The sequence below is a fragment of the Polyodon spathula genome, unplaced genomic scaffold (assembly GCF_017654505.1).
Source record: "Polyodon spathula isolate WHYD16114869_AA unplaced genomic scaffold, ASM1765450v1 scaffolds_764, whole genome shotgun sequence".
Taxonomy (NCBI): Eukaryota; Metazoa; Chordata; class Actinopteri; order Acipenseriformes; family Polyodontidae; genus Polyodon; species Polyodon spathula.
In genome coordinates, this window is record NW_024472252.1 from 336,190 (window position 1) to 364,025 (window position 27,836).

Sequence of the window (27,836 nt, forward strand, 5' to 3'; positions counted from 1 at the left end):
AAACACATAAAATCAACATCAAGCTCGAGAACAAATTTCAAAACTTTATTATCAATTGCAAAAAAGAGTAATAATAATAATAATAATAATAATACAATGACAAGAAGGTTTTGTTTTTGTTTGACATTTAGCCATGAGAAAGGCAGGGTGCCACCACTCAGATCCAGATCAGCACAGTTTCAAGAGCCACAGAGCATTGATTCCATTACCAGGACTGGGGCAAACACAGCCCCTATAAAATACCCAACAGGCACTATAATGAATTGATAACTGAGCTAGACAGATCACCTAAATGACTGCAGCTTTCTCCTGTTATCTCCTTAGATGAATACCTTGCAGCATGTGTGTACAGATCACGACTTCAGGCACGTGCTACACGAGACTTAGAAAAATTGCATTTCACATTTTCACTCGTTTCAATTTATATATAGAAATGATACCCTGGTTAATTCAGGTGATCAGACCGCTTAGAATACTGTGGAAGTCAAGAATTAGCAGTAGACCAATCTCTGTAGGCAAATGTGGTGCACAATCACCAGCTCTATATACAGACATTCATACCCTATGTACAGAAATGCCATACCCATAGATACCCATTACACCCCGCAGGAAAATCAGACACAAAGAGGGATAAAGAGACACACGGTATGGAGCAGGTCCAAAGATTTGGTTGAGACGCATTATTAAATGAAATTATTTTCGCAGAATTAAAACATAAGGCTCACTTTGGTATTTGGGTGTCCAGTTAAGATTTATCGTCTCATTTTAATACAGGGTGGCACGCTGTCGTCCACAAAGTGACCGTCTCTGTCTTCAGTGCCCTGCAGGATGCTGAGGAGTTACACCCAGGAGGGGTTAATAGGCACTCGTCCTGTGCTTTGAAAAGCAGGACTTTAACATCGTTTGAAACACAACTGAAGATCCCAGCTTTCTGACATTCGAATCACCAGACTCAAACCCGGCAGGGTTTTTCTTGTATTGAACATGTGTGCTGTATCTAAAAGATGGATTATTTTATATATACTCTAGTACAGAGTTCTATGTCCTCTCTGTCCTAGATATCAGTAATGCAGCCTCTGGTGTGAGTGCAGGGGCATCATAAACCACATGAATACCAACAGTAACATTTTCAGCTAATGTTACTAGCAATAAACTACTGCAGGTCCATGTAAAAGTTATTTATCTGAAGCCTTTAAACATCAGTGGTGTTAACTCAGTAGTGTTCAAATCTTTATGAATATGGTCCTAGTGGATGCGTTGTGTTGGCGAATCCTCATCACCCTGGGTGCTGTGATGACCCCCCTCCTCCCCCCCCAATCCCCTGCCCAGGTTGGCAGGTTCAAAGTGCAGAAGCACAGGGATCCTGGTTTGGGTTGGAGTGTGATGCACACCGTTTTCCACAGAAAAACAACAAATCATACATTTATTAAAAAAAAAAACATTATTTAGGCGCTTTTGTTAAGAGTCTCCATGTATCAAGTACAAAAAGTTCAAAACAAGCACTCGCACAAGCTCTGCAGCGACAGGACGTTCCAGCAATACTACATTCCCCCCCTCTCTCTCACACACACACACACACACACGTTTAGACAAAGGAGGACAGCACTGGCAGTGTGGCTGAATCTTCCCTGAAGCGTGTGTCCCATCCCTCCCCTAGTCCCAGGACTGATTTCTGATGGCTGCTTAACAAGCATGCACGCGTGTGCGTCAACGTGTGCATGTGCGTGTGCGTACACTCGCATTATGTAGATGCAAACACAGTCTGTACAGTTACATGTCAACACAATTACTCTCTCTTGGTTTTGTCCATCTCCCCATACTGCCCAGTCTCTCCTGGAATCTCAGTGTGCGTGCGTGTCACAGTGCTTGTTGGCGTACAGGGTCTCTTCGTCACTCTCCGTCTCGTCCTGGAACTCGTGGCTCAGCAGGGATTTCTTGGAGCCCATGGAGGTGAGGCGGATCTCGTCCTCGTAATCATCCCGGTGCTGCCGCAGCCGGTGGAAGCCGTCCTTCTGCCGGTTCGACTTGGCCGAGCACACGCACCAGATGATGCAGGCGGTGACGACCAGAGCGCTCATCGAGGCTCCTGGCAAACACAAAAAAAGGACAGCCGCTAGTACACTAAAAACGGGATCCAAACTGCTCTAGGGACATGGGGGGGGAGCTCTTAGTCAAACATTTCTGCCTGTAGTAACAGAACATGCTGCGAGGGATACCCATCCACTGTCCGCTATCAAGGATCCACATACCTGCAGTGGCTACCACAAACTCCCTCGGCAAGCCGAAGATCCGGTTGTCCGTTTCAAATCTGATAGTAATGGAGCTAGCAACTTCGTAGGAGGAGACGAACACCTAAAGAGACACAAAACACAGTCACAAATACCTCCATTTCAAAACGGGTGCTATACAGTTTTTTTTCAGTTGAAATCCCCGAGCGGAGCCCAGCCGCCTCACCTCCTTGTGCTGCTGCTGGTAGCCCTCGGCCACGGCCTCAATTTTGTGTGAGCCGGGAGCCACCAGGGCGTGGAAGTAGCCCCCCTCGTTGGTGTAGACCCGCACCCCCCCGTTCAGCACAATCAAGGCCTTGGGGATGGGCTTCCCACTCTTATCCATCACTACACCACGCACACCCTTGTGGACCTGCAGAGACAAGCACAGCATTGCATTAAACTCACACGTGTGATTCATGATGCAGCTGACAAACCACGTCTTGTTTATGCGTTCAGCAGATCCACAAGACAGAAAGGTTTGGTTTTGAGTTCAAGATAAAAGTTCAACCCGCATTTACTTTACATTGTATTGAAAGCAGCTCCAGGGGTGATGTCCCAAGACAGCCACTCTAAGCCCCACCAGATTCCTAATTTTCACAAATATTCTACTAATGTTACAGAATCACGCTTGCAACAAAACCTGCATGCAGGCTTTCTAAAATGATCTCCAGAGTTATTGATCTGAAGCCTTGTAACGTTAACAGTGTTAACCAAGCCCAGTGTTAAACGCTTTATGAATATGGCCCTAGTAAGCACATTGCGTTGTCCCTTCCCTGGGACGTAGGTGTGAGAATGCAGACTGACCTCGACCAGCATGCTGAGCAGAGACTGCTTGTTGTCAGCCCAGAGCTGAGAGAGCTGGTCTGCGCTGGGGAAGAGGCAGCAGCTGGTGAACACTGTGATCTCAGGACAGCGGCCAAAATCCATGCTGAAATCCTGGAAATAAAGCCAGTCACCGTTACCAGGACACCCAGCAGAAAATAAAATGAACAGATAAATACATTTTAAAAGAAACAGGAATGTAGGAGTACCTTCATGCTGCCCATGTGACTGTGCCACTCCGCCCCACGCAGCACGCCTCCTGGGATGTTTTCAACTGCAATCAATATCAGAAAGGTTAGCTGAACCCCGTTTTAAAAATTAAATATATATATATATTACATACGAGTCCCACCTTGGTTATTTGCACATCCTGGGTGACCCTGGTGCATTGTGGGATGGTTATTAGCATATACAATAGCCAAATATTTCAAAGTTTCCTCATTTTCAACTGCAAAAGACAAAGACATACAAAGCATGTTAATACATATACCACCAACACAACCCAACACCTCACGCTGCAGTACGCATGCGGCATGACGCACTAAACCGGACATGCATTTTATAATTTTTTGCAAGATGTTCAAGACAATTCCTTTAACGGACAATCAACAAAACAGGGGAATATTAACAGTTACTGAAATGCCTACCTTTAAAATATTTTTTAAAAAGATCAAAACGAACGCTAAATATAGTGTGTGAAAGGGGACTTCATTCCCACTCCCCCACAGATCATACCCACCGGGCTGCACTGGTTTGTTGTAGGGGTAGGTGGCCAGCACAGAGCCTCCGTCCAGAGCCACAGACAGAGTGTCGCCCCTCTCCAGGATGAAGTCCATGAGCGCCTTGGTCTCTGGCTGAGGCTCCACAAAGTGCTGAGAGGTGTTACCTAAAACAGGAGCATTGGCACAAGAGCATTCCTGAAATTTAACAAGGGTTCCCCTATAGAAACACTACACAAAGCAAATACAGGGTTCTGTTCAGATTAAATCAGGACACGCCACCCTTCTTGCTCTTGCTCCAAAAATCACGGGCTCCACATTTAGAATCTGTGGATTCTCACTGTTACACAATCAAACACTTCAACTAAATTAGATCACACCTAACATGTAGGAAATTATCTGCTACATTTGTAGTAGAACACGTGGATAGGATTTAAAAATAAAATGCACGTTCGTATTGATGTGTTTTGGAGTGAAACACAGGGATGGAAATAAGACTCCCATTGCATAGCAGTTTGATGCATTCCTGGTTTTACTACGAGTTCAATAAGACCTATACACTAGCTAATCACACTTGCAACAAAACCTGGAATGGTTCCATGCCTGATCTAAATGCCCCCCTACACCTCCAGTCCTGTTGTTAGGGTTCTCTACTATGCCGTGTCCTTCCTGAGTCCTGAAGAGACCACTACAAGTGAACGGAGCCCTGCCCATGCCCCTGAGGTCTCACCAAAGAAGTCTGTGTCGAGGTCCTTGCCGTGTGCATTGACCAGCCCCGCTGTCGACGTGCACTGCCTTTCCTGCGCCTTCTCGCGGCCGTCAGGATTGCTCGAGGGCACAATCACAATCTTGGTCTCGTTAATCAGCTGCGAAGGACAAGCACGAAAAGAGGCAATGAAGCACAGATACTGGATCGTCCCAGCCAGACACTGCTGTCCACCTGCTGCCAGTCACACTGAATTATCCGTACCTTGGTTATGGCAGAGTTTTTCCCGTAGTTTATACACAGAAACGCAGCGAACTCCAGGAGCAGCTCGGTCCCCACAGGTGCATTCCCATGGATCCCTCCAACAAAGCGGATCTTGGGTTCGGCCGGCTCCGGCTCCTTCGGCTTGTTGGAGATTTCTAAGGCCCAGATGGTTCTGAATTCTACGCTTTGACCCAAACTGCAACAGAAAAGGATACAGAACTACACAGCTGATGTAAACACGCTATACCAGGAAAAACTAGAATGAAAGCAATACAATGAAAGACAAAAACAGACACATGCACACATGCAATACAGACACAACAGAACCAAGAGACTGAATGATGAACAAATAGAGAAACACACCACAGGAGGCAACACACAGACACGTAGAGATTGTTGAAATGTCTGCCTACTTGATTAAGCCTTTACGTAAAAGAGGACTGAACTACCGTGGAAGACAGACAGGCACACACTCAAACCGATATGTGGAAGACAGTGGCTGGCGTACCTGCGCAGCTTGGTGATGTGGGGGAAGTTGAGAGTCAGCCCGCGCAGGAACTCCGACAGCTCCTTGTAGGGCCGATAGCGGTAGAAGTTGCTGTCGTCGGCCGAGCTCAGGACGAGCCGCTCCAGCCCTCTCTCCGAGGACAGCTCCTTGATCAGGTTCTGGAACTCCTGCGCCGAGGGGTCCTGCGTGGCGGGGGGGCCCTTGGGGGCCGGGCTCTTCTCCTCACGGGTCAGCTTGAAGTCCAGCTGCACCACCTCCTCGTCCAGCACTGTCACATACACGGTGACAGGAACATACCTGCCAGGGCCGGGGCACGGAGGGGAAAGACGGTCAGATTAGAGCTTTTAAATCGTTCTAGTGTTTTAATATGTTTTGATAATCATTTTAATAGCTCTTTTCTTGCAGTGAACTGGACTTGTTGTATGTATGTACTGTGCTGAGAACCTTCTCATCGCTGGCTGTATTCAAGACAGGCTGGCAGCTATTCAAGGTTGTGTTCTGATACACTGCTTCTAGTTAGGAGACAGGAGAGGTCATACAACCAGCTGCTGGCTGTTGCTTCTTCCCAGACAATACAGCACTACAATGAGGTAGGGGCTGGGGATGACAAGTAAGGGAGAGAGCTGGGAGATAATAAAAAAAAAAGGTGAATTTGCTAGCCAGACAAGCTCTGGTATCCCCACCAAACACCAGAATAGAGAGCGAGAGACTCCAGCCGCCCCACTTCCCAAGCAGAACGGACAGTACATGTTCTCTCTGACTCAATGGTGTTGCTACTGTATTAGAAGTTAAGTAATACAGCTTTTGCTGTTGACTGCGACTGTGTTGGTGTCGGATTATTCCCAATAGCTTCCGAGCCTATTTTTAAATACACATTGGTGAGGTTTGATGTCTTACAGGGTGGTCAGATCAGATTGCTGCAGGGAAAAGAAAGGTTTAAGGGTCTTTAACAAAACGCAGCACTGATCAACTGTGCTGATGCATTGTTTTGGCTGATGAGGCTCCATGCCCTGTAAATTGGACTTAAGATTGAACTTTTACTTCTCTGCTACGGATACAACTTCTGGTTGTGTTAAATGCAACCATTTAATGCAACGAATGACAGCTGCAAGATGGGGCCAGCAGTTTGTCACCGTCCGAAATCGCATTACAAATTCCCATTACAAGTGTACGGAAAACGAAATCTGAAGTGATCCGGTCCATCAGCCGTATGCATCCCAGCCCCCCCAAGCCCCCCACAGACCCCACCCTTACCCGGGAGCTTTGGCAGTGATGCGGTAGGTCCCTGGTGCCAGCAGCCTCCAGTAATCGCCAGCCTTGTCGGTGGTGATGGGGTGGTCAATCTCTGCCACGATGATGGTGGCGTTCGGTATGCCGGTCCTGTCTTTAGCATCCACGACGAATCCCTTGACTCCTCTGTGCGTCTGTGCGGAAAGGGATGTTAGGGAGCATGTTGGTCACATACGTATAACAACGGCCACACTAGTTAAAAACAGCCACCCCCCCCCCCCACCTTCTGCATGCATAATATTTAAATGCATTTGAAAAGCATGCAACTGTAACTTTGCGATTATGCTGTACCCCTGATCAGGAGCCAGCTCCAGGTGTCCAGCAGGCTCACCTGGTGGATGAACTGCAGCAGGGATCGGCGGTTTTGCTCCCAGTACCTGGGCAGGTCCTTGGCTAGGGGGTACTTGACGCAGCCCAGCTCAATGGTCACCTCAAAGCAGTTTGTGTTCAGGTAATTCCAGTCCTGCATGCCTCCTGTGAACAGAATATACATACATCTGGCTAGGTAAGCTGGTGGACTTTGGCGATCTAGGTTGGTAGCTTGCTTTAAGCACGTAGTTACACACATAGCTATCCACCCACGCTCTCACCCCTCTGTTGACTAGCGCTTACCCGGGACGTTGTACCAACGTGCCCCGTTAGTGATGCCCTCTTCGAAGTACTCTTTCGGGTATATCTCTTCACAAGGATGACCCTTGTACATAGCTGCATTCTCCTAAACACAAACCAAAAACAGAATATTTGGTCCACAGCGGTCCCAGGTTGTCGTATTTTAATTACTTTTCACAGCCCTGTTTCGCTGTCAAATTGGCGGTTTTAAGACTCATTTCTAATGGCTTACGATGATATTCAAGCAGCGCAATGCATCTTTCAAAAGGCCAGTGCTAATTCCAAGCTCTGCGGGGTTCGATCAATAACCTTTGCGTCCTGGATTTTAGGCAAGGTATTTAAACAGAGATGTGCTTTTCATTTGAATGTGCTGGCTGCCTCCAGGAATTAGCTTCTCTCTTGGAAGAGAAGAAGCATTCATCGTCATCATGTAGTCACCAAATCAGGTTTGCTTACAAGACAACTTGCAGCACTTTGCAGAGCCACTAATAAAAAACAGATAAAAGAAGCTAGACAAAACGTTACACGAATCCTAGAAACTTATAACCTGATTTCAAGACTCCTAAGAGTCCAAGTCAAGGTGGACAGAAGGAGACAAAGCAGTTTGTCTAGTGTCAGTGTACAGATTAAAAGAGTACGTGGTTGCATCCCTCATTGGGATTGGGGTAATGAAATCAGTTTTAATCAGTACCTTGATTGATTTATTGGTTTCTGCAAGTTTGATTTTTACATATAAATACCTTGGAATAGGCGAGGGACACCATTTTAAAAACAGCATCGTCAGCAGACTTGCTGTAGGCCACCAGACCCTCTGCATCGTCGTCATAGGGGTAGTTCACCACGAGGGAACCTTCGAAATGAAGACAGGCGTGAACTACAGCCAGTGCTCCATGCATTACGGATAACTGTTTATTAAGAGCAATCCCTACCCCCATGCAAGTTGGCAGAGAGCACAAAGGGGTAGGTCCTCAGCCAGTTCATGACGGCGATGGTCTCCGGCTGCTGGGGGTCAGTGATGGAGACATACTGGTCGGGGAAGTTCCGGTTCAGGTCGTAGCTGTTGCTGTTGTTCCTACCAACTGTTCCCCCCCTGTCTCCTGAGAAACACACAGACCAGGGGTTCAGGAGTTAACCTGCCTGCAGCACTGCTGCTGTACTCTTCTACATACATATTAAATGCTCCAGTGCAGCAGGTGCTACAGCTCATGGTTTCATCTTCCATAGGAAAACTTAAAGAAAGCTTTAGTATTTAAATACATATAGCTTTTAGGATTCCAGATTACACTTCAAGGATTTGGTTTAAATGAGTCCCCCCCAACAATTGCAACAATGGAAAAAAAAAATAATAATAGTGATCGAAAGGGTTATAGAAATTAGAACCAAGTTCCACAAGCGATCGCCCATCTATTTAAAAAGAAGGAGCCATCTGTAAGGGCGTCAGGGCTGGGCCGCTCCGTGCGCCTACCTTCCTGTGACTGCTCGTAGCCGTCAGGGTTCATGGAGGGCATGATGTGGATGCGCGTGGAGTTCACCAGCTTCGTCACCTCCGGGTCGCTGCCGTAGTTCTTGCACAGGAACTCGATCAGGTTGAGCAGCAGCTCCCGGCCCACCACCTCGTTGCCGTGCATGTTCCCGATGTACTTGAACTCGGGTTTGCCTGCAGGGGAAGACAGCGACACTCAGCGTACACAAGCTCAGCACGGAGACCCAGCTCCTCAACAGGGGCTTGGCTGGATAACGGAAAATAATGTAAAAGAGCAAGCACATTTATTGTTGCCTTTTTAGTACTGCAGGTTACAAGACCTCGGTGCCAGTCAGTGCTTTGAGACACTTCGCGAGAGACGATATTAATGGCAACATGTAACATTAAAAGAGTAAAGACAATTCTTTAAAATCATAGCACTCATTCTTTCACCAAGTCTCATATGCACCAGCACCATTAGCCCTGTTCCTCTATGCTTCTGCTTGATTATCCTTTTACTTGAATTAAAAAATGCTAAATTTAAAACTTGCTTCAAAAAGTACCTAATCACTGCACGTGCTGAACCCCAAATTCCAATAGAAAAAAAAAAACTACAATCAGAACGTGTGAGCAACAGCACAGGAAACAGTGGTTCAATCTCTTAAAAATCCACAGCACTGCTAGTGTTGCATTAGGGGGATCGCCGCTCAGCTGCAGTGCAGGGGGCGCAGTGTCTCTACCTGGCTTGTGGGTGCCGGGGTTTTCTGTGATCTCCATCACGTACAGCTCCCTCTGCTCCACAGACTTGCCGATGGAGTAGAGCCGCGTGATGCCCGGGTACTCCGTGCTGTAGCGCCGCAGGAACAGCTCCATGTCAGAGTAGTGATGGTGCCGGAAGTCCTGGGGCTGGATGGGCACATGTTTCGGTTTGGCTGTCGCCGCGCTCACGTTCTTCCCCGTGACGGTCTCCACCTCTGGAGCTGCGGTAACCCATCCCACAGGCTGGAGGGCGAAATTCACCTCTATGGCCTTGCCCTCCGGTACCTGGACGTTGGCCGCAGTCATGGGGATGTATCTAAACAATTAAAATGACAGTTTTACCCAGTGAGAATGAAGCAGTTACACGTGGGTCCTGGCAAACTTAATAAAGAGATAAAAAAGAACAGAATAAATAAGACATATCTATTTGTTAATGTGGACTGAAGGAGAAGCATTGGTGCCAGTAGTTTTAAAAATGATGCCAGACTCTCTCTCTCCAATCACCAGGCCAAGCTTACCCTGCCGCGCTGGCAGTGATGTTGTAGGACCCTGGCAGCAGCAGTCTGTTGTAGTCTCCGAACTGGCCCGTCGTCACGTTGTGATCAATTCCCGACACCATTATCTCTGCATCCGAGATCCAGCCGCTGGTCAAAGCGTTCTTCACAAAACCCTTCACTCCAATGTGAACCTGGAGGGGACAAGAGCGAGGTTTCAAAACAGCTGAAGACAGGGCGAAATTACAACGACAAACAAAAACAGGGTTTCTCAGTCTCGGACAAATGTGCACAATGTGCGCAAGAAAAAAAAACAAAACAGTTAAACAGCTGCTGCCTGGAGAGACTGGACACATTTCATTCTGGTTCTATGCCTACTGGTTTATAACTACAGAGGACATCTGCTTCCACGAATGTCTTTGGATGTAAATATATCTGATACCTAGACACACTATGAAGGGACTGTCTCCAGAGAGGAGAGTTTTGAAGACCCTACCTTCTCCATGTAGGCGAGCAGAGATTCCCGGTTGTTGTCCCACTCCTTGGGCAGCTCAGAGGCCGGCGGGTGTTTGCAGCAGGTCAGCTCCAAGGTGATCTCCAAGCAGTTCCCCTTCAGGTAGTTGTAGTCCTGCATCCCCCCTGAGGAGACATGGAAGAATGATAATGGAGCCAGACATCTGAAGCCCCTTTCACCCCGGCACGCTCTACAAGGGTGGGACCCAGTGTGAAGCGGGTCGGCTATGCGATTTCACACTGCTTTTGAAGAAGCAGGGTCGTCGTGGGTGACGCAAACAAATACACAACACACGTGGCAACACTATGGGAGCAGCTTGTTACAGACGAGTCCATCCAAGCTTCTCCGGACAGAACCGTCGACCCAAATGTTGATTAGAGCAAATGTTTCTTCATCCCTGCTGCAATCCGACTCATGGTGTGTCTCAATCAACTTTGGTCGGCTTACGCACGGCCATCATGCACCATTGGCACTAGAACCTGGGTCAGGATCCTGGGACGAGTGCCAGTGTGAAAGGGGCTTAACACAGCAATGTTTTAAATCCTTCATGGAGTCGGATCTTTGCAATCTTATATTGTGTATTGAAGAAACAACTAAAACTCTATCAGTTAACAGCTCCTCCCTGCACCCTGCTCCTAATTTCATTGTTAAGGTCGATTTGGAGATTTTTTTCAAGTTCAAAATTGCAGGAACAGAGTGGGCCCATTTGGAGAAGCCTTACATTAATAGTTCTTGTTTTACTCTACAATTGCATTTCAAAATATTCCATCTCGCTTTTAGAAACAGGGAGCTTCCAGCACTTCCTGGAGCACCGCCCATGCATGAGGCCATGTCGATCCGCTCTCAGTGAGGTGTTTGTCACGGATCGCTGCCTGCCTTTCTCTCTGCTAATCCCTGCCAGCTTCTCGCAGTTACAGTAGTGTAATGTTACTGGAACAATGCCACATCACCCAGGCAGGCAAGAAACAGGATTCATACAGCCAAAGAAATCAGCTCCATCCCTACTGCCCCCTACCGTTAACCAAGCTAAGAGGACCTGTTCATATCGAAAGCCTTTTAAACAAAAACACTGAGCTACTCTTGGGACATTCGTCATTTCTGGGCAGCGGAAATAAAAAGCAGAAATTAAATGGATACTTTTAATCCTGACAAAAAGCCAGATGGCTTACAGCTACCAGGAACTAGAGTCGAGAATCAGAAACGCACGGTGCACATTCGATTCAGAATTTATCCAACTCTGTATTTGCAGAGATTCGCAACGTTTATTTTCCTGTTGACATATGTTATCTATTGTTCCTTTAAAATGTATCGATTTGACTGTTGGATTGACTTACAAATATTTAAAGAGTTACATTTCGTTTTGCTTGCAAACTTCGCTCTTTATGCACGATGCAGTTTCACACCTTAGCAGGTGTGGGATACTAAAGGCTTCAGATACAAATGCCGCTCCCTCTTAGTAAATATTTGGTCAAGAATTACATTTTCGTGGGGAAGGTGTGTCAACAGAAATTCAGGATAATTACAATTTTATTTTATACAGTGTACACAATAGTGACAGCACATTACTGTTACTGACATGCCAACAACAACAACATCATGTACCAATACACATGCCCTAACACAGTACCGGGCTACTGGTGCATGTATCAAAAGAATATCAACCTGCAGCTCTGCATGCAACAGCTCATTGATTCAGCCCTGGGAATTGGTTAGGGTACATTTACACACCTGCTCTGTGTCAAGGAGGCCTGCCCAGCGATCACTAAGGGAGTCAATGGTGGAGACAGCATTTTAATCCACAAGAGGAATTTGAATACAACTTAGGGGAAAAGGAAGCCGACCAGCAGACCACCTTTATACATCGCTAACATTGCCAGAACAGGTTGTGATGGCAACCTGCCACCAGCTGCAGAACAGCTAAATCTCCCGGCGTCACCAGCCAGCCTGTTATAAATGGAGCCATTGAGAAGATGCAAAACCAGCCCTGGTGAACAAGCAACAATGCTGCCCTTATTGTTTCATGTAAAACAAATGCTAGATGTTAGTTGCTCCATCCCTTGTTTAAGGATTAAGAAATGTTAGTACTGTATACAGGATATAAAATACGATTACCCGGGTATAGTGCACCTCCTACCTAACACAAAACCGGTACATAGTACGCAGAAATTTTCCAAATGTGTGTTTATGAAGGATGTGCGTTATATATTATGCAAGACCAGGACATCCTGTTTGCAAAGTGAATCACACCCCCTTTCCATCATCCCTCTCATTAGAGTTTGTGAACAGACAGAACAATGGGTCTCTTTAACCAGGACTGCCTTTGTTTTGTTCCCCTTGCATACAAAGTGCAATCCAGGGGCCAGAGCCAAAGCTAGCACCATGGAGCGTTAGCAGAGCGACAAACACGGTCAGGTTCCTAGTCTGAAAATCCAGGGTGGGGTGTGTGTGTGAAATCTGAGGACCCAGAACGACTCAGGCTGCCAGTCAATACTCCAAACCTGAATGCAAGATTCTGAAAACACAAGCTGAAACGGAAACAAGCTTTGTACAAGATCCCCGATCACCTACGATCACCAGGCGCCCGTCTCCTCCATCGTTTATATTGTGGAGACAGAACTGCACGTGCTTTAGAGCAATCTTCTCAAAATAGACATTTACCTTGGAAAACACCGCACTGTATTTGGGGGAGGGGAGGGTTGTTGAAGCATTCAAGGCAAGGTCATTAAGCCTGGACAAACAAATATGAGTCAGTTTGACATCTGTCTCGCTACAGAAAACTTGGAATGATTAACTACAATAGTATAATGAAGCACCACCTGGCCATTGAGAGAACTTATTCCAAACTACAGACAGTGAGAGAGCTGAATGTATGAGAGCTCTGTATTCCAGCTCATAGCAACCACTAACTATAGACAGTGATAGCAGCTCTCTCACAAGCCCAGGGCCAGACTTCAACAACTATGTAACTTCCTACTTCATATGAAAATTCCTTCACAATGGGCTTTCACATTGTCTGGGGCGATCCACCTGCTTCAAAAAGGGGGCAGATATTCACAAATCCCAGGTAAAATGATATGTCTGACTGGCCTGGGGAAAATGATCAAACAACTCTAATATCCCCGAGGCCCTATTTCAGATCTTCAAAAACATTTCAACAGTTTTTTTTTGTTTTTGTTTGTTTTTTTAAGCAGTTTACTAAGCTGTAACTCAAGTTTTGAGAATTATGTTCTATAAAAATTACCCACACCTGGCTTTGGGATTTCTATGTTAATCTTAGTTTTTCTTGATTCATAGGTTTGGGGAAAAAAATTAAATAAAAATGACTGTCAACTGATAGCTCGATCCACTTCAACACAACCATACAGCAGGTCACAGTACTGTATTGAATTTCTTTTTCTAGAATCAGAACTCAAAACTACAGTACACACAAAACTACTTGTGATTGATCAAACGTCCCTGTGCAAGGAGCATCTATGCGTTCTCTTACCGGGAACGTCATACCACTGCGCTCCGTTAGTGATGCCGTCTTTGAAGGTCTCATCCGGGGTGTCTGGACAGTGGGGTTCTCCGGTCTTCATCACCGGGTTGTGCTCAGCGTAGCTCCTTGCCAGATACCGGAAAAGCCTGTCGTCCGAGGAGGGGCTGTACTCCCCGGTCACCTTGTGTTTGAGGGAGTCGTCAAATGGATAACTAGCCACCACCGAGCCGCCATGCAGGTTAGCAGATAGCACAAACCTGGAGGGAGGGAGGCAGGTCCTGTTACTCACATAGCTGTGAACAGCAACTATACAGTGCAACCAAGGCAAATCTGTAACATGTTTGCTACAGAACACACCGGACAAAAAACACAACATGCCCCTTGAACACTAAAAGAAACGCATCATTCTTCGACAAACCTTTGTACCAGTGTCCCAGGAGGTAAGCCTGGTTCTCTGCACCTTGGGTAGTGTAAACAAACTGGTAAGCCATCGACGTCTGCTTTCAGATGAAGTGTAGTGCACAAAGTCAAACTCTGTTAGCATGAAGTCACAGCTGTCACCCAATTTACCTTTCGTGCACCGAACTGAACTTCAGCGCCAAACCTAACATCTTTTCAGTAAAAGTTTTTAACCTGTGGCAGGGCCCTGGCTTAAACTGAAATTAGGGCACCGCCAGAAATGATCGTTTTACCAAGATTTTAAACACATACATAAATAAAGCCTTTACCTTTTTTCTTGAATCCATTTCATTACAGCAGCTACCTCTGGGACATCCTCCATTAGTACATCAATGGTTTTAAACTGGTCTGGAAAACTCCTGTTCAAGTCTTTACCCCTGGCATTCTCCCTGCCCCCGTGTTCACCCTCGCAGTCCCCTTCCACCGACTTTTCGAAGCCATCAGGGTTCATACTGGGCATGATACTGATGTCAGTCTCATCGACCAGTTTCGTAATCCGCTCATCCTTACCGTACCTGTCCAGCAGGTACTCGATCAGGTAAACCAGCACTTGCCTAGACACGGTCTCGTCCCCATGCATGTTACCAACGTATTTGAGTTTGGGTTTGCCCGGCACTTCGGCTGCAGGGTCTTTTGTGATCTGCATCACCCATAGCTCCCTGCCCTGCACCGACTGCCCCACGCTGGACAGATTGGCGATGTGCGGGTGAGTCTGGGCCAGGGCTTTGAGGAGCCCCGTCAATTCCTCGTAGCGGTAATATCTGAGAAACGTTTCCTCCGGGACCTCCTTCGACTGGACTTCCCCGTTCACGGCCGCCCTTCGCTGCAGACGCGCCTCGCAACAACAACCGGAGGGGTTCAGGAGAAAACACGAGGCCAAAAATAAGAAACCGAAGCGGAACAGTTGGGTGGATGTGATAATCAGTTGTTGTTGTTGTTGTTGCGCCATGTTTGTGAAGGTCCCCTCACCTCCTCTGTCTGTGTTTCCGTTCCAGCTGCTACTTCACCTTAGCCTTTTTTTTTTTTTAAGGTGGTTCCATTTCTCTTGTCATCGCTACAGAGGGAGGGGTCTGATTTAAGGAGGCGCCGCAAGAATGAAGCGCTCACTGTTGCCTGCAATATCGATACATTATTCAATGATGCATAACTGTGATTAAACACACACACAGCAATATACACATTTATAATACAGTATGTTCTACTGTGTACTGTAAATAGTATTTCTAAAAAGTCTATGCATTCCTTCTATGCAACTTTCTGAAATATATACAGTTATGTATGGTCTTTACTACAACAGCCACAATGCAAGCGATTCAAATGCAATATTGCCTACTGGGAATTACACCCAGCAGTTTCATTAACCCATTAAGTATATGTTTGAAAAATCAGAACACAAGCTGTATTTAGGGCGTGTGCGCTGCAGGGAGCCTGGCTGCTGCTCGCCGGATTGACGGTGTTTGGATTTGATTTACAGGCTTATGTTCCTTTACCTGTGGCGACGGATACATGACTTTTGCGGTTAACACGAAAGTTTTAATATCCTGGGTTAGTGTATATATAGTCTTATTTGAGTACTGGTGTGCCTTCTCTTTGAAACCGTCAAACAATTGAATCTTGCTATGAGCATTATTGTTAACAGTGTCAAAGCACTTGAGATAGATGTTTATAAAACAAAGACTAGTAGAGGGGCAATTCTTCCAGTTAAAAATGCTCCAAAAAATTACAAAGTAGCCTGTATGCCACATTGGGGTGAATAGAGTAGACAGCAGGGGTTAATTCAAAGGCTTTGCATTAACACATTATGCCTATTAGTTGTGTGTGGTTCCTTTTTTAGGGATTTATTACTCTATAAAATGGTGTTTTTTTTTTTTTTTTTTTTTTTAATGTAATTTTGCTAAATGGCAGTGGTGTATTAACCTGCTACAATACATTCCAAGTAAAAGCAGTTTTATTAAAGTGGAAAAACTTGACAACTGCATTTTACTTTATGAATATTGTACTTCATAAAATAGTTCCTCTACATTTGCTAAAAATTAACAACGTAGTCACTCTTGTGCCTCCTTTAGTACAGGAATTTGCTCCAACCAGGAACAACTGTTCAACTCTCTGTTTGGTTGGAACAAAGCCCTGGGCTGCTCAATGCATTAAGTAGGGAACAGGGTTCGAAGAAGGTCCTGGACTGAGATAGTCTGAAATGAGTAGCAGTGCTAGAAGGCTGCAGTCAACCTTCTTGCATGGTGAAGCCACATGCAGGAGGAGGTTATAGATAACACCATCCACCTCTATTTCACCTTTTAAGAACTACAACTTTCATGTACTTCTGCTAGACAAATTCTATTTAACACATGTGGCTAGTTTGATTGAAACTAGCCTGCCTAATTCATAGCTTTTCAGCTGCATGCCTCTGTACTGAATATTATTAGGTAATGCTACTGTACTAAACACCATTGAACATCACACAGTAACATTTCACTGTGATAGAAATGATCACGAGCTGGTATGCTGGGCACAAGTTATGATTAGTAAAGCCACTGTGATTGGCCACATGGACCTCAATATTGTATTTGGCTCATGCCATGCTTCGTTTGAGTCTGCTGGTACTATGGAACAGGTCCAGCATGTTTAGGTGACAGACATTAACCCTTTAAGTGCAGAGTTGCTGTTTTGTGGATACCTTCATGCAATCCCTCACTAGTGTATGGAGCTGAATGCTCTGGGTGAGTAAGGCACTTTGTCTCTTGATTACTGCTTATTCTCTCTGCATACATGGGGTATACTCCCAGGAGCGCTTGGGGTCAGCTGCCCTGCTCCTGGCCTCTGTCATTGAACAGTATTTGACAAGTTGCTCTGGGTAACCTGAGTTGAGAAGTGTAAGTGTAAAAGGTTTAAAAAGACTCAGCTGGGCATAACTTGACACCCAGCCTGCAAGATGAGGTCAGGAAAACAAGCATGCCTATTCGTGTGTATTGGGCAGTGTTGTGTGAGGCACTGCCATTGCAGATTTAACCCCCGTCACTGAGATGAGACTAAAAGCTCCATAACCACACCCGCAGACAAGCCTGCTGTTTTGCATACAAGGTTAAGAGGCTGGCAGGCAGTGTGCCCGTTCCCTGGCTTGTGCCAAGCCCCCACCCTAATTCAAATCAGACAAAAAGTTTTGCAAGATATGGCCTTATAAAGCTCAGATGGTCAGGTATCAATTACACACAACATCCACAGCATTAGAATATCATTTCAAAACAAACACTCATCAAAATCAGACAAGAAGTTCCCAAATATACCCATCTGATATGTTGATGGCAGTCTTCCATACTGTGATTGTGACACACACTCCTATAATGCGGGATGCATTCTTGTAACAAAAGCCCTTCTTTAGCAAATTGTTAAGTGTGTTCCAAGGCTTAACCTTTATTAGCCCAACCAATCAGAGGCCAGCACTCGTGCAACAGCAGGTCACCATGATTTAAATGAATAACTTGTGCAAAGGAATGTCCCTACCAAGGTGCATCACTTAGGGATGCATGGTTCTCAAGCTATAGGTAGAAATGTAACAGCAACATACAGCTGTATGTAAACAGTAGGGGAATTGGATGCACCTTAAATACGTTTAATAAAGTCCCCCATTGGATCTGAAAATCACTTCATTAACACAACATGCATTCTCACTGCCACCTGCGCGATCTGCAATTGGAAATACATTATCTGCAAATCAGCGAGTTACCTTTTAAACAACCGCGGTCCAAATAAAGACCTGTGCTTTAAATTCGCCTACATATATGTACACACACACACACACACACACACACACACACACATATATAGATATATATATAAAGTACAAATACACCTGGTTTTACGGAAGCAGATTAGCACAAATCTTGAATTGCTTTACCTAAAGTCAGATTAGTGCTAAACAAGATCAGTGAAGCCAGCCATGTATGCACCAAACATTTAATTAATTAATACTGTGTGTGTGTGTGTGTGTGTGTGTGTGTGTGTGTGTGTGTGTGTGTGTGTGTGTGTGTGTGTGTGTGTGTGTGTGTGTGTGTGTGTGTGTGTGTGTGTGTGTGTGTGTGTATATATATATATATATATATATATATATTTTCCACGTGTTGCAAATTAGCCCAGGCTGATATCCCGCCAACATGGTTGGTAGTGTTAATTGAACCTAATTAGTCGGTAGCTGTATTAAGAGGACCCCGCTGTAGTGAGGTCAGTCATTCACAACAATGGAGCCTGTCCGGTGTAGCGCTGCCCGGTGGATCACGGTTTGCTTGGTTTTTGGACTTGTGGCTGAAGCTTTCGGGTCCAACAAGAAGAGTAGCAGTGTGGCTTCAGTGAAGTTTGAAGATGTCACTGATGTTATCACCTGCGCAGACAGCTACATGGAGTTAAAGATCACGCCAACTCAATTTCAGGGGACCAGCAATAGCTTTAAAGTTCAGGGTGAGTGTGTAGCTGTGTGACCCGTGTATAAGAAGCATCGCAATGTGTTGTATATCAGCTTTTATATATTTTTACGCTAGTGAATCGTAAAACTAAACGATTCCCCCCTTGTTTTTCCACAGATCTGCAAGGCAATTGGCTTGATGCGAGCTCTATCGCGTTCAAATGCAGATACAACATACGCACTGATCCGACCGACCACGCTAGCGTTTTCCAGGTTTATTATGACGGCTGTTACGTTAGACAGCAGGTTAGTGTCTGCAGAGATGGCTTTAGCTGTAAAAGGTTCTGCAGTCTTGCATACCTAACGGTGCAACCATGCAAAAATCCTCATCCAATTTACATATACGACCCCACTTAAACCAAGAAGTGTAGTTGAACTGCACATTAACTTGTTACAATAGTGAGTTAACCTTTTTTTCCTTCTATCCTCCCATATGCAGAATAACAAATACATGCTTTCTGCCCTTGTTGAAGCGGTTGACCCAAGTGATAGAATAATGATCATTAAGAAGACGCCCATGGAGTGCCCTTACTGTAAGACTTGAGTTTTGCTTTGTCAAGATGAGGTTAACGTGCACCTTATTCTTTGAATTGAAAGCTTGTGCAGTCAATTGAATGTGCTTATTGGGAGTGATGTGGCTTTAAAGAATTGCTGACCATGTGTAGTAATGGATGGCATATTGGTGCTCGGATGAACCTTGATTTGTAGTTTTGGATGGAAATGTGTCATTAAGATTAGCCATAAATCTCTACTCAAATAGTAGAGGGAGATTAGAGATCCTGTGGATGATATGCTTGTCTGGAGTTAGCTATGCTGTTTATGTGCTGTGTGGAACTCCTAGAAATGGGATGATCAGGGGGATTTAAAAGGCTTGCACATTGAGCATTTTGCTGTTGTCCATGCTTTAACCTAGCTTGCTTTTGCCAGATTCCTGGATCACTACTCGGACCACGACTCCTACTCAGACCACTACTTCCCGGAGCATTCCGTGGCCGGTTACAGGTGCTTGCGAGATTCCATCAACGGAAGTATTGCCCTGCGGTGAAGCCAACATTAACCAAACGGCCTGTAGGGTCAAAGGATGTTGCTTCAAGCCTACGATGTTCCCTGCTTGCTACTATGGAAATACTGGTTGGTGATTGCTCTTAAGTACCTAGATAGTTAAACATTTGATGGCTTGTGTGAGACTGAGGATCTTCTGTGGAGTATTAGACTTGCAAAGCAGTCTGCTGGGGGATGCATCACTGTCAAATGTGTTTCTTGTCTTGGTTTTATTTTAAATGCATTGGTGCAGCCTGTTCAGTTTAATAGAACTTGATTAGGTTGGAGTTGTGTGCTGCGCAATGGGTATTTCTAGTTCCAATACTGTTACCTGATTAGCTGTGTGTCCCAAATACTGTTTGCCTCCCCTTTCAGTAAATGTCCAGTGCACCCGAGACGGTTACATGATGACTGCTATTAGTAAGGCGGTGACCAAGCCGGACTTGCTTCTCAATTCGGTCAGTTTGATTGGGGGACGGAACCCACCGTGTGCTCCAGTCGGTCGCTCTGCCAGCTTCCTGCTGTTCAAGTTCCCACTTGGTGCTTGTGGGACTCGTTTAAAGGTGAGCGACCGCAGATGTGCTTGTTTGATCCGAGTTGTGGGCAGAGTCATTAGTGCCCCTAAACCTTAAGGCCTCTTGCTAATCTACATGTAGTCTAATGCTTGTATTGCCCTTTTAATGGGTGTGTAATTCTAACATTCCTTCATTCCTCTAGTCTGTTATGGATTCTTGCAATTACAAGTTTAACTTCATGTCCTTTTCACAACTTGCCATGTGAAATACCTGGAACACATTTACCCTTAACTCCGTGTCACAGCTCGACTGACATGCTGCACATACCATACTAGCATATTGCATAAACTAGTGGTGTGCTTTAATGTGTTTCTATAACTGGATATTCTGGTTTGGGCTTTGACAACTTGCTATTGTCCGTTCACCCGATGGAGCAGCCCGCATGGATGTCAGATTGGGGGGGAGGGGTGGTGTTGCTGCTTTCTTGGGCTCCTGCAGTACTCTACACTCCCTCTTTCAGCTGGCTGATGACAAAGTCGTTTATGAGAATGAGATGTCTGGCACTATCGATGTTCTGGACAGTCGATATGGGTCAATCACCAGAGATGCAGATTATAAGTAAGTAGATTTATCTGGGGACTTGGCAAGTCTTTCCTCTACTTTAAACATTCATTACGATAGCTTGCTGCTGCAGTTGAACTAATTCAATAACCCCATGCTGATGCTCAATTGAACCGAGGTCTATGCGCTCGGTTGTAACAAACTGGATCATGCTTGTGTTTCTGGTCTCTGATCTTGTCTTTCCATGTAAAGACTTTAATCATGACTTTGTCTCAAATGTTTGATTTCCCTAAATGCCTTTCTGTACAGATTGACCATCCGCTGTCTCTATTCTGCGAAGATGGCCCTGCCACTGCAGGTCCAAATCCAATCTGTAGACCCACCACGTCCTGTAGCTGAACCGGGACCTCTCCGCATCGAACTCCGAATTGCAAGAGGTATTTCTGTTGCTGGCTACCAAGCTTGTCATGTTTCTTGGTACTTTGCACTGTTCTTGCAAATAGAATCTTATCCCTATTGATTTGAGATGGCTTGGCTGTTCTATCTGAACCATTAACTATCAAGACTTGTCCTATGTTGCAATCTTTCCATGGCTGTTGTGCTCTGTTTAATTTCATTAAAGTACTGTTTTGATTCATGAGGAATCCCATATCAAACAATTGATGGCTTGGTTTTATTTGCCCCCCCCCCCCCCCCCCTCCAGATAAAGCCTATGGATCCTACTTTGCGGACTCGGAGTTCCCCCTTGTCAGAGTGCTCAGAGAACTTGTGTACGTAGAGGTTCGCCTCTTGGGGAGGACTGACCCCAACATCCACCTGGTTCTAGATGACTGCTGGGCTACATCTACCCCAAGCCCCCTCAGCAAGCCTCAGTGGAGCCTTCTGGTAGATGGGTCAGTGTCTCCTACTTGAACATTACTTATTACTCTATTGCTAGTCAATATATATTGCCTTACTGCTTCATTCTGTGACTTTTTTTTTTTTTTTTTTTTTTTTCCCATACAAGGAAGACAACTATCTGACTTCGCTGATCCCAGTTAATGCCTCTTCAGGGCTAATAAACCCAACACACTATAAAAGGTTTCAGTTGAAGATGTTTGCCTTTGTGAATGGCCTTCTGAAGAAGGCATTCAAGGATCCAGTAAGTATCTCCTTCCCACCTCCAAGCTTGGAATGACCACTTCACCCCTGTAGCCAGGGAATTGAGCTCTTGCTTGGATGTAATGCACGTTGCAATATCTTGAACATAATGGACCAGGGTGGAGCACCCTTGTGTTGACACAGTATCAATAATTCTCCAGTAGAATAATTAATCATAGATTGATATCCAGGGGGCTGAACTAAATGTCATGTTTTCAGATCTTCCTGTACTGTAGTGCAGCGGCATGTTCTCCCTCTGCTTCGGACTCTTGTACTGTCGGATGTCCCTCTGGAGGAAGTAAGTAGACTTTGATACACCAGGACTTGGACTGAGTGTCCTTTTTGAATAGTGTGTGGCAATACACTTTGTGCAATATATTGCAAACTGGTGTCATGTTCCCTAGTGTCCTGAATCATTTGGCCTAAAAGAATCTGGGGCTAGTCTGTTAGACAGGGGATATAATTATTTGTCTCTTCTAGGAGTTGTCCGACATGCTGAAGTTACTCTGCAGGATACAGTGATTGCCCACAGTGGACCCATTATCTTCATGGAAGCAGAAAGAAATGTTGAGGTTGACCACAATGGTAAGTGGTGGCTTCAATGATAAATGGATGCAACACATTGGGATGGTGTTGCGGTGTTCGTATGCTGCTGTTGGCGTAACATCCTGTTTCTGTAAAGCAGATTTGCTTCTCTTTCTAGGGAGAGCACTCAATGTGTTTTCAGATGGAGATTTGATTTCTGACAGTAGGCCCAGCCTCATTGGGACACCAATCCAGGAGGGAAATGAGTCTGAAGACGAAGGTAACTGGTTACAGCAATGATGTAGGGATGAAATGCATATGGGCATGTAGTGCTTTCATTCAACTGGTTAGACCCAAGCAGACGGGGCTGGCTTCATTGACCTAGATTAGTGCAGATTGGGATTTGCGAAGTTTAAAACGCTCCAAAACTGAGTAGCCCTTGACCTGTGTTATGAGGGATAGTGGAAAGGGGATCTGAAGAACCCTTTCAGTTATCCCGGTGGTGTAAGTGACATGAGGGTTCTATTTTGTAGTGAAGCAGTGTTATCCAAGAGCACAAACATGCTTAGAGTCCAAAAGTTCCTTGACTAATTCCACTACTTTCAGGAAGTGTTAAAGCACTGAGACTGTAGTCTCGTTTACCTAAAAGATGTTCTACTCCAAGGAGTGTGGGTTTGTTTTTCCCCATTCAGCTCGACAATTTCAGTACAAAGGGTTAGCCAGGGTGTTAGTTCTGAGTGCATATTCTTCCACGTGAACAATATTGCTGTTGTATCTCTGGTTTCACAAACTGTCTTGCTGTTTCCTGCAGGGTTCATGGTGCACCTTCCATGGGTCCTCACTGTGGTGTTGACTGGGGCTGTGCTGGTGGCTGTTGCTGTCTGGAAGCTGACTCTTCCCACTAGAGAGGAAACCAAGCTGTGATTTTGTTTAATGGACATGAAATAAAGTGGTGTGATTGGCATTGCCTGCCTCCTTGTGATTTTAATTTTCCCTTTTTAAAATCAAATGTCTGAGTGCTTGGGCTTGTTTGCTGCTTGTTGTCCATAACCTCCACCTAAAGAGGTATGGTGAGACCAGACTGGAAGTGAAGACTGGGCGTGGTATGCAAGCTTGGGGATATTTGCCTTGTACCTGCTATGGCCAACATCTAACAATACTGTAGTTCAAACCTTGGCTCTTATGGATTCTTGAGATTCAGCTGCTACTGCAGGACTAAGTATATGCAAATTTTATTGTATGGACCTTGGTGTGCAGTACATGGGCTAGATGTCTGCCAGATGGAAATCCAATTTTGGTGTCTGATATTCCTAAAAAGACAATTTACTTGCACATGTGCAATATCCAACAATGCACACTACTTTTCAGTATTATGTTGTGGATGCAACAAGTAGTCTTTATCAAAGACGGTTTACAGTGACACATGTATGATATGCATGTTTCATTTGGCTTGAAGGTTTTTTTTTTTTTTTAAAGAGGAGGTATACATTTGAGACATTTTCTTTATTGATCATTTTGTGAACAGCTGGTACTATAACAATGGTGTTTTGCAGAGTCTGAGTAGTTCAACAGTGTCGGAGTTTAGTTCCTCTGCAGGGGGGGAGGGAGGAGACACTACACTGGCAGCCTGTGGTCTTTTTGGGTTTGGGGAGGAAGGGGGGGGTCCACTTGCTTGCTCACTGCTGGATTCGACGGATGGACTGCACTTGGAAAGTCTGGGCATGGGAGCCCCACTCCTTCCAGTGTTTGTACTCTCCTCCATGGTGGTCACACTCCATGATATACTGGTATCCACGGTAACCAGGGAACTGGTAACACACCCACCTGAGGTGGGGGAGAGACATGGTTAGAGGGAAGCAAAGGATATGCCTTTGTTATCAATACAGGTCCTTGAAATTATGCCAGAATGTAACATTTTTAGGAAAGTAACTTGCATGCTGTCTGTGCACAGTGCTACACCTGGGTGAGAGTGCATTTATTCTAGTAAATGATCCATTCAGTGACACTAAACGTCGTAATGTATGTACTGACTCTAAGATTATAGGTTTGACTTGTGTTTCAGATGCAGGGCAAGGAAGCGTTAATTTTACTCACGCTCCGCTTGTTATCTTCATGGAGCCGATCTCGTTGTTGCACCAGCCCATCGCCTGCAGAGAGGGGTAGTCATCACACAGCTCCCACTGGCGCCCAATGAAGTTCTCCCGTTCAAACACGGTCATCTTGGACTCCTTGTGGCTCTTTGCAGGGGGAGGAATGGGGAGCAAGCAGCCGCTATTAAAACAAGATGATCTCACCCAGATATACCCCACTGAGACGAGGCATCGCCATTTACCAGAGATGCACCAACGAATCAATACATTGGTTATTAATAGTTTTAAACCTGCAAGTCCTTTCTGGAGCCTCACCTACATATATTGCTAGAACATGCATGCTTTTAGTTGCACAGTATTTGAATACTTTCATGTCAAACTACTTTATTTAGTAGTTTTGCTCCTCAATGCATTTTTTTTTATATATTTGTATGACAGGCATGTGCATGCTTTCGGTCACTAACTTTCAAAACGTTTGTCCAATATTATTTCCAGTATCATCCTTCCAACTGTGGATAATTTCAAAGGCCTTGAATTATAATAGTCAGTACTGAACTTTTTTCTTTGTTTGGTTCTAGTTTTGTAAAAGTAACAGGCGCCCCAGATCAGGGAAATGCCAGCAGCACTGTATTTTATCCTATGGTGTAACTCACAGCGGAGCAGATGGGGCGGAAGGACATCAGCCTCTCAATGTGATAGGCGTTGCTGCCGCTCCAGGCGTCCCAGCGGGGGTACTCTCCTCTCTCCAGGATGAACTGCTGCCCGCAGAAACTGGAGTGCTCATAGCCGACCCAACTGCAAGGCAGAGGGGAAAACAGGCACTGAAATCTGCATACCATCTCCACATACAAGATATGCATTCAACAGCACTAAGCGGCAGGGTCCCATATAAAATGTACCCATGGTAAACGTGCGCTTTTACGCAGTTTCCCAGGCTTATAATGTGCATTGAATATGCTTCATTACCATGGTTTTACGACACTTTCACTATGCTTTACAACACTTTGCTTTATACTGATAGATTTCGTGCGCAGTTTCACCTTACTAATGCATTCTGGGACAGATATTGTTGTACGCCAAATCGTCGTGAGCATTTATCTCCGAAAGGAAAGGCACCCAATAGCGTTAACAAACCAGCAATTGACAGAGGGAGCTTTTCATTTGGGAGGCTGTAAAAGCAATGTTTGCTGTTTATTGTCACTTTTGGAATTGGTGAGGTGTTTTTTTTCTGAAACAAAGTGGTAATAACAATTTGGAGTAAAACGTTTTGAGATCGGAATTTAATAACCCATAAAACTGCTCCAACCCAGCGTGATTAATATAGAGTTATAAGGCTGTGAGAGTTAGATCTGGCACTGTTTAGATAATTATAATATACCTTAAACTTAAAACAGTACTGCCCTCGTATTACATCAGTGTTTAGAAGCCCTCACCCCCCACCGTGCCATTGCGCTACTGCGCCTGGACAGAGTTCACTTACGCGCCGCACTCCACTTTGACTGAGCGCACAGTGTCGAAGCCACATTCCATGATGTTCTGACAGGAGGCTGTGAACTCCATTCGCTTGCCCTGGAAGCATTCTTGATCATAGACTGTGATCTGAAACAAACAAAAAATGCAAAGCTGCAGCGCCACACTCGTTTTTGTCCCCACTTTTACACTGAAGTCAGATTCCTTGAAGTCTGTTTAATAAATTCCTTTTTAGTTTGTTCTTTATTCTTCTGTCTCATAATATGGTTTAGTTTTCTCTCTGTTTTTATTGTATTCAGTGTTGACAACAGAGGGGTCAAACAATCACCCAATAGGGGAAGTCAGCCAGGTTAATATACAGTAGAGTCAAATTGTGTCAGATTCACCGCTGTTTTGATCAACGAACCAGACCCGAAAATACTATGAACAAACTAACTTTGAATGAAATGGTAAACCTGTTTTAAACTTGTCTTGATCAGGACATCCGAGCGCACATTTAAGAACACAATGAAAAAGGGCATATCGGAAGCCAGGCGTCAGAAAGCACAGTTTAGCAGCCTGGAGAGCAGCTGCACGATAAAGGAAACATAGGAATTGAAATGAATGAATGAATAAAAGACCGCGGGTTACCTTCCACGGTCCCATGGGCATCGGATTTGTCTGCGCCATTCTGTCTGGTGCGTAAATATTACACTTGATCTGCAACATAAAAACAAACCATTTAGAGGGTCTATATTACTTTAGTTAGTTTAGTTTAGTTTAGTTTCTCCGTTAAAAAAACTAACAAAAAAAAAAACAGGAGTTAATCGCGGATTGGAGCGTCTTCTTCAAGAATCCAGATCACGATTTCACAAATGCACATTTGTTTTAATCCTGTATCGAAAACTTAAGCGCCACTGTTTATCCTAGCTGCATTTTCAAATTTATAAAATGATTCATCTTTAATGACTATTCTTATGAATTGCAAACAATCTTTAGTCTATGAAAAACTATAGACATATCTTGCATAATCAAAAGTCGCATATTTGTATAAACTGTATAATGACCCTTTCTTTATATATTTATTTAATGAATCATTTATTAATATTGTTTTTCCTTTTCCAACTATACATCCCATTCCATGTGTTATGACTGACTGAATGCGTGCTACTTGTTGTTATGAATATAGCATAATGATATTAAATATTTGAGACAGATAGGGTTACCTAACCTACCTATACAAACCTGTGTGCGTCTAGGGTGTCCACAAATTCTGTCTCCCGACTCGGTCTGAGCGGGGCTATTTATACACACGGCATGTGAATGGAGCGGCGGGCTGGGCACTTGTCAGCACATTGCATTGCGGCCCGTTGTCTCCCGCTGAGCCGTCAGATTTATCTGCCACGGAGCAGAATGAGACCTTCTATTCTGTACAGAGAGAGCCGGACCAAAGCTGGACAAACCTTTACAGAGAATCCTCTTCAAACCGTAAAAAAATAGAGAACCCATTCACTAGACTGAAACCCGCATCGATCATTCAGATATCAATTGGAGAAGGCAGTTATTTAGTATTCCATATTAGTGGACCTCTTGCATAAATACAGCGTACAATCCTCTACTACCCCCTGAGCCACTGCAGGTATGATTGTACCATGCTGTTTACTATCTATGGTGTACTTCGACGTTATAGTGAGTGTTGGCAGGGCAT

At 44.9% G+C, this 27,836-nt stretch overlaps 3 protein-coding genes across 4 annotated transcripts; 1 reads left to right on the forward strand and 2 right to left on the reverse strand.

The window, feature by feature from the left end:
• Window positions 1–1,406: 1,406 nt before the first annotated feature.
• cpda (carboxypeptidase D, a) lies at window positions 1,407–15,367 on the reverse strand. Its single transcript, XM_041241220.1, has 21 exons — window positions 14,624–15,367; window positions 13,905–14,152; window positions 10,400–10,542; window positions 9,928–10,097; window positions 9,391–9,725; window positions 8,654–8,845; window positions 8,118–8,285; window positions 7,929–8,038; window positions 7,192–7,294; window positions 6,911–7,053; window positions 6,544–6,713; window positions 5,290–5,586; window positions 4,782–4,977; window positions 4,542–4,677; window positions 3,832–3,978; window positions 3,445–3,540; window positions 3,302–3,366; window positions 3,075–3,206; window positions 2,455–2,640; window positions 2,250–2,352; window positions 1,407–2,086 (listed from the first exon to the last, which is right to left on the reverse strand). The coding sequence occupies exons 1-21, from the start codon at window positions 15,301–15,303 to the stop codon at window positions 1,842–1,844; spliced, it is 4,065 nt and encodes a 1,354-aa protein (XP_041097154.1). The 5' UTR covers window positions 15,304–15,367; the 3' UTR covers window positions 1,407–1,841.
• A 3,219-nt stretch (window positions 15,368–18,586) lies between these two features.
• On the forward strand, window positions 18,587–23,547 carry LOC121308704 (zona pellucida sperm-binding protein 4-like). Its single transcript, XM_041241275.1, has 13 exons — window positions 18,587–18,803; window positions 18,926–19,053; window positions 19,247–19,340; window positions 19,735–19,938; window positions 20,224–20,411; window positions 20,884–20,981; window positions 21,234–21,361; window positions 21,628–21,820; window positions 21,921–22,065; window positions 22,284–22,362; window positions 22,545–22,649; window positions 22,768–22,869; window positions 23,401–23,547. Exons 1-13 carry the CDS (start codon window positions 18,587–18,589, stop codon window positions 23,511–23,513), a joined length of 1,794 nt encoding a protein of 597 aa, XP_041097209.1. The 3' UTR covers window positions 23,514–23,547.
• Window positions 23,548–24,039: 492 nt separating this feature from the next.
• On the reverse strand, window positions 24,040–27,413 carry cryba1a (crystallin, beta A1a). 2 transcript variants are annotated; one of them, XM_041241263.1, is made up of 6 exons: window positions 27,374–27,413; window positions 26,780–26,848; window positions 26,160–26,278; window positions 25,333–25,474; window positions 24,684–24,826; window positions 24,040–24,413 (listed from the first exon to the last, which is right to left on the reverse strand). In XM_041241263.1, exons 2-6 carry the CDS (start codon window positions 26,816–26,818, stop codon window positions 24,266–24,268), a joined length of 591 nt encoding a protein of 196 aa, XP_041097197.1. In that variant the 5' UTR covers window positions 26,819–26,848; window positions 27,374–27,413; the 3' UTR covers window positions 24,040–24,265. The 2 variants fall into 2 exon arrangements, with proteins under 2 accessions (XP_041097197.1, XP_041097196.1); XM_041241262.1 differs by having other exon boundaries at window positions 27,364–27,403.
• Window positions 27,414–27,836: the final 423 nt, after the last annotated feature.

Bases quoted from the DNA above. Each gene is read 5' to 3' on its own strand.
- LOC121308704 (XM_041241275.1), top strand. From the start codon at position 18,587: ATGGAGCCTGTCCGGTGTAGCGCTGCCCGGTGGATCACGGTTTGCTTG. The intron at 21,362-21,627 runs GTATTTCTGTTG...CCCCCCCTCCAG, and splicing joins CGAACTCCGAATTGCAAGAG to ATAAAGCCTATGGATCCTAC. The intron at 22,066-22,283 runs GTAAGTATCTCC...TCATGTTTTCAG, and splicing joins AGAAGGCATTCAAGGATCCA to ATCTTCCTGTACTGTAGTGC.
- cpda (XM_041241220.1), bottom strand. From the start codon at position 15,303: ATGGCGCAACAACAACAACAACAACTGATTATCACATCCACCCAACTG. The intron at 3,367-3,444 runs GTGGGACTCGTA...TATTGATTGCAG, and splicing joins AGGATGTGCAAATAACCAAG to TTGAAAACATCCCAGGAGGC. The intron at 3,207-3,301 runs GTACTCCTACAT...CTTTATTTCCAG, and splicing joins GTCACATGGGCAGCATGAAG to GATTTCAGCATGGATTTTGG.
- cryba1a (XM_041241263.1), bottom strand. From the start codon at position 26,818: ATGGCGCAGACAAATCCGATGCCCATGGGACCGTGGAAG. The intron at 26,279-26,779 runs GTAACCCGCGGT...TGTTTGTTTCAG, and splicing joins TGCCCATGGGACCGTGGAAG to ATCACAGTCTATGATCAAGA. The intron at 24,414-24,683 runs GTGAGTAAAATT...CCCCCACCTCAG, and splicing joins ATGAAGATAACAAGCGGAGC to GTGGGTGTGTTACCAGTTCC.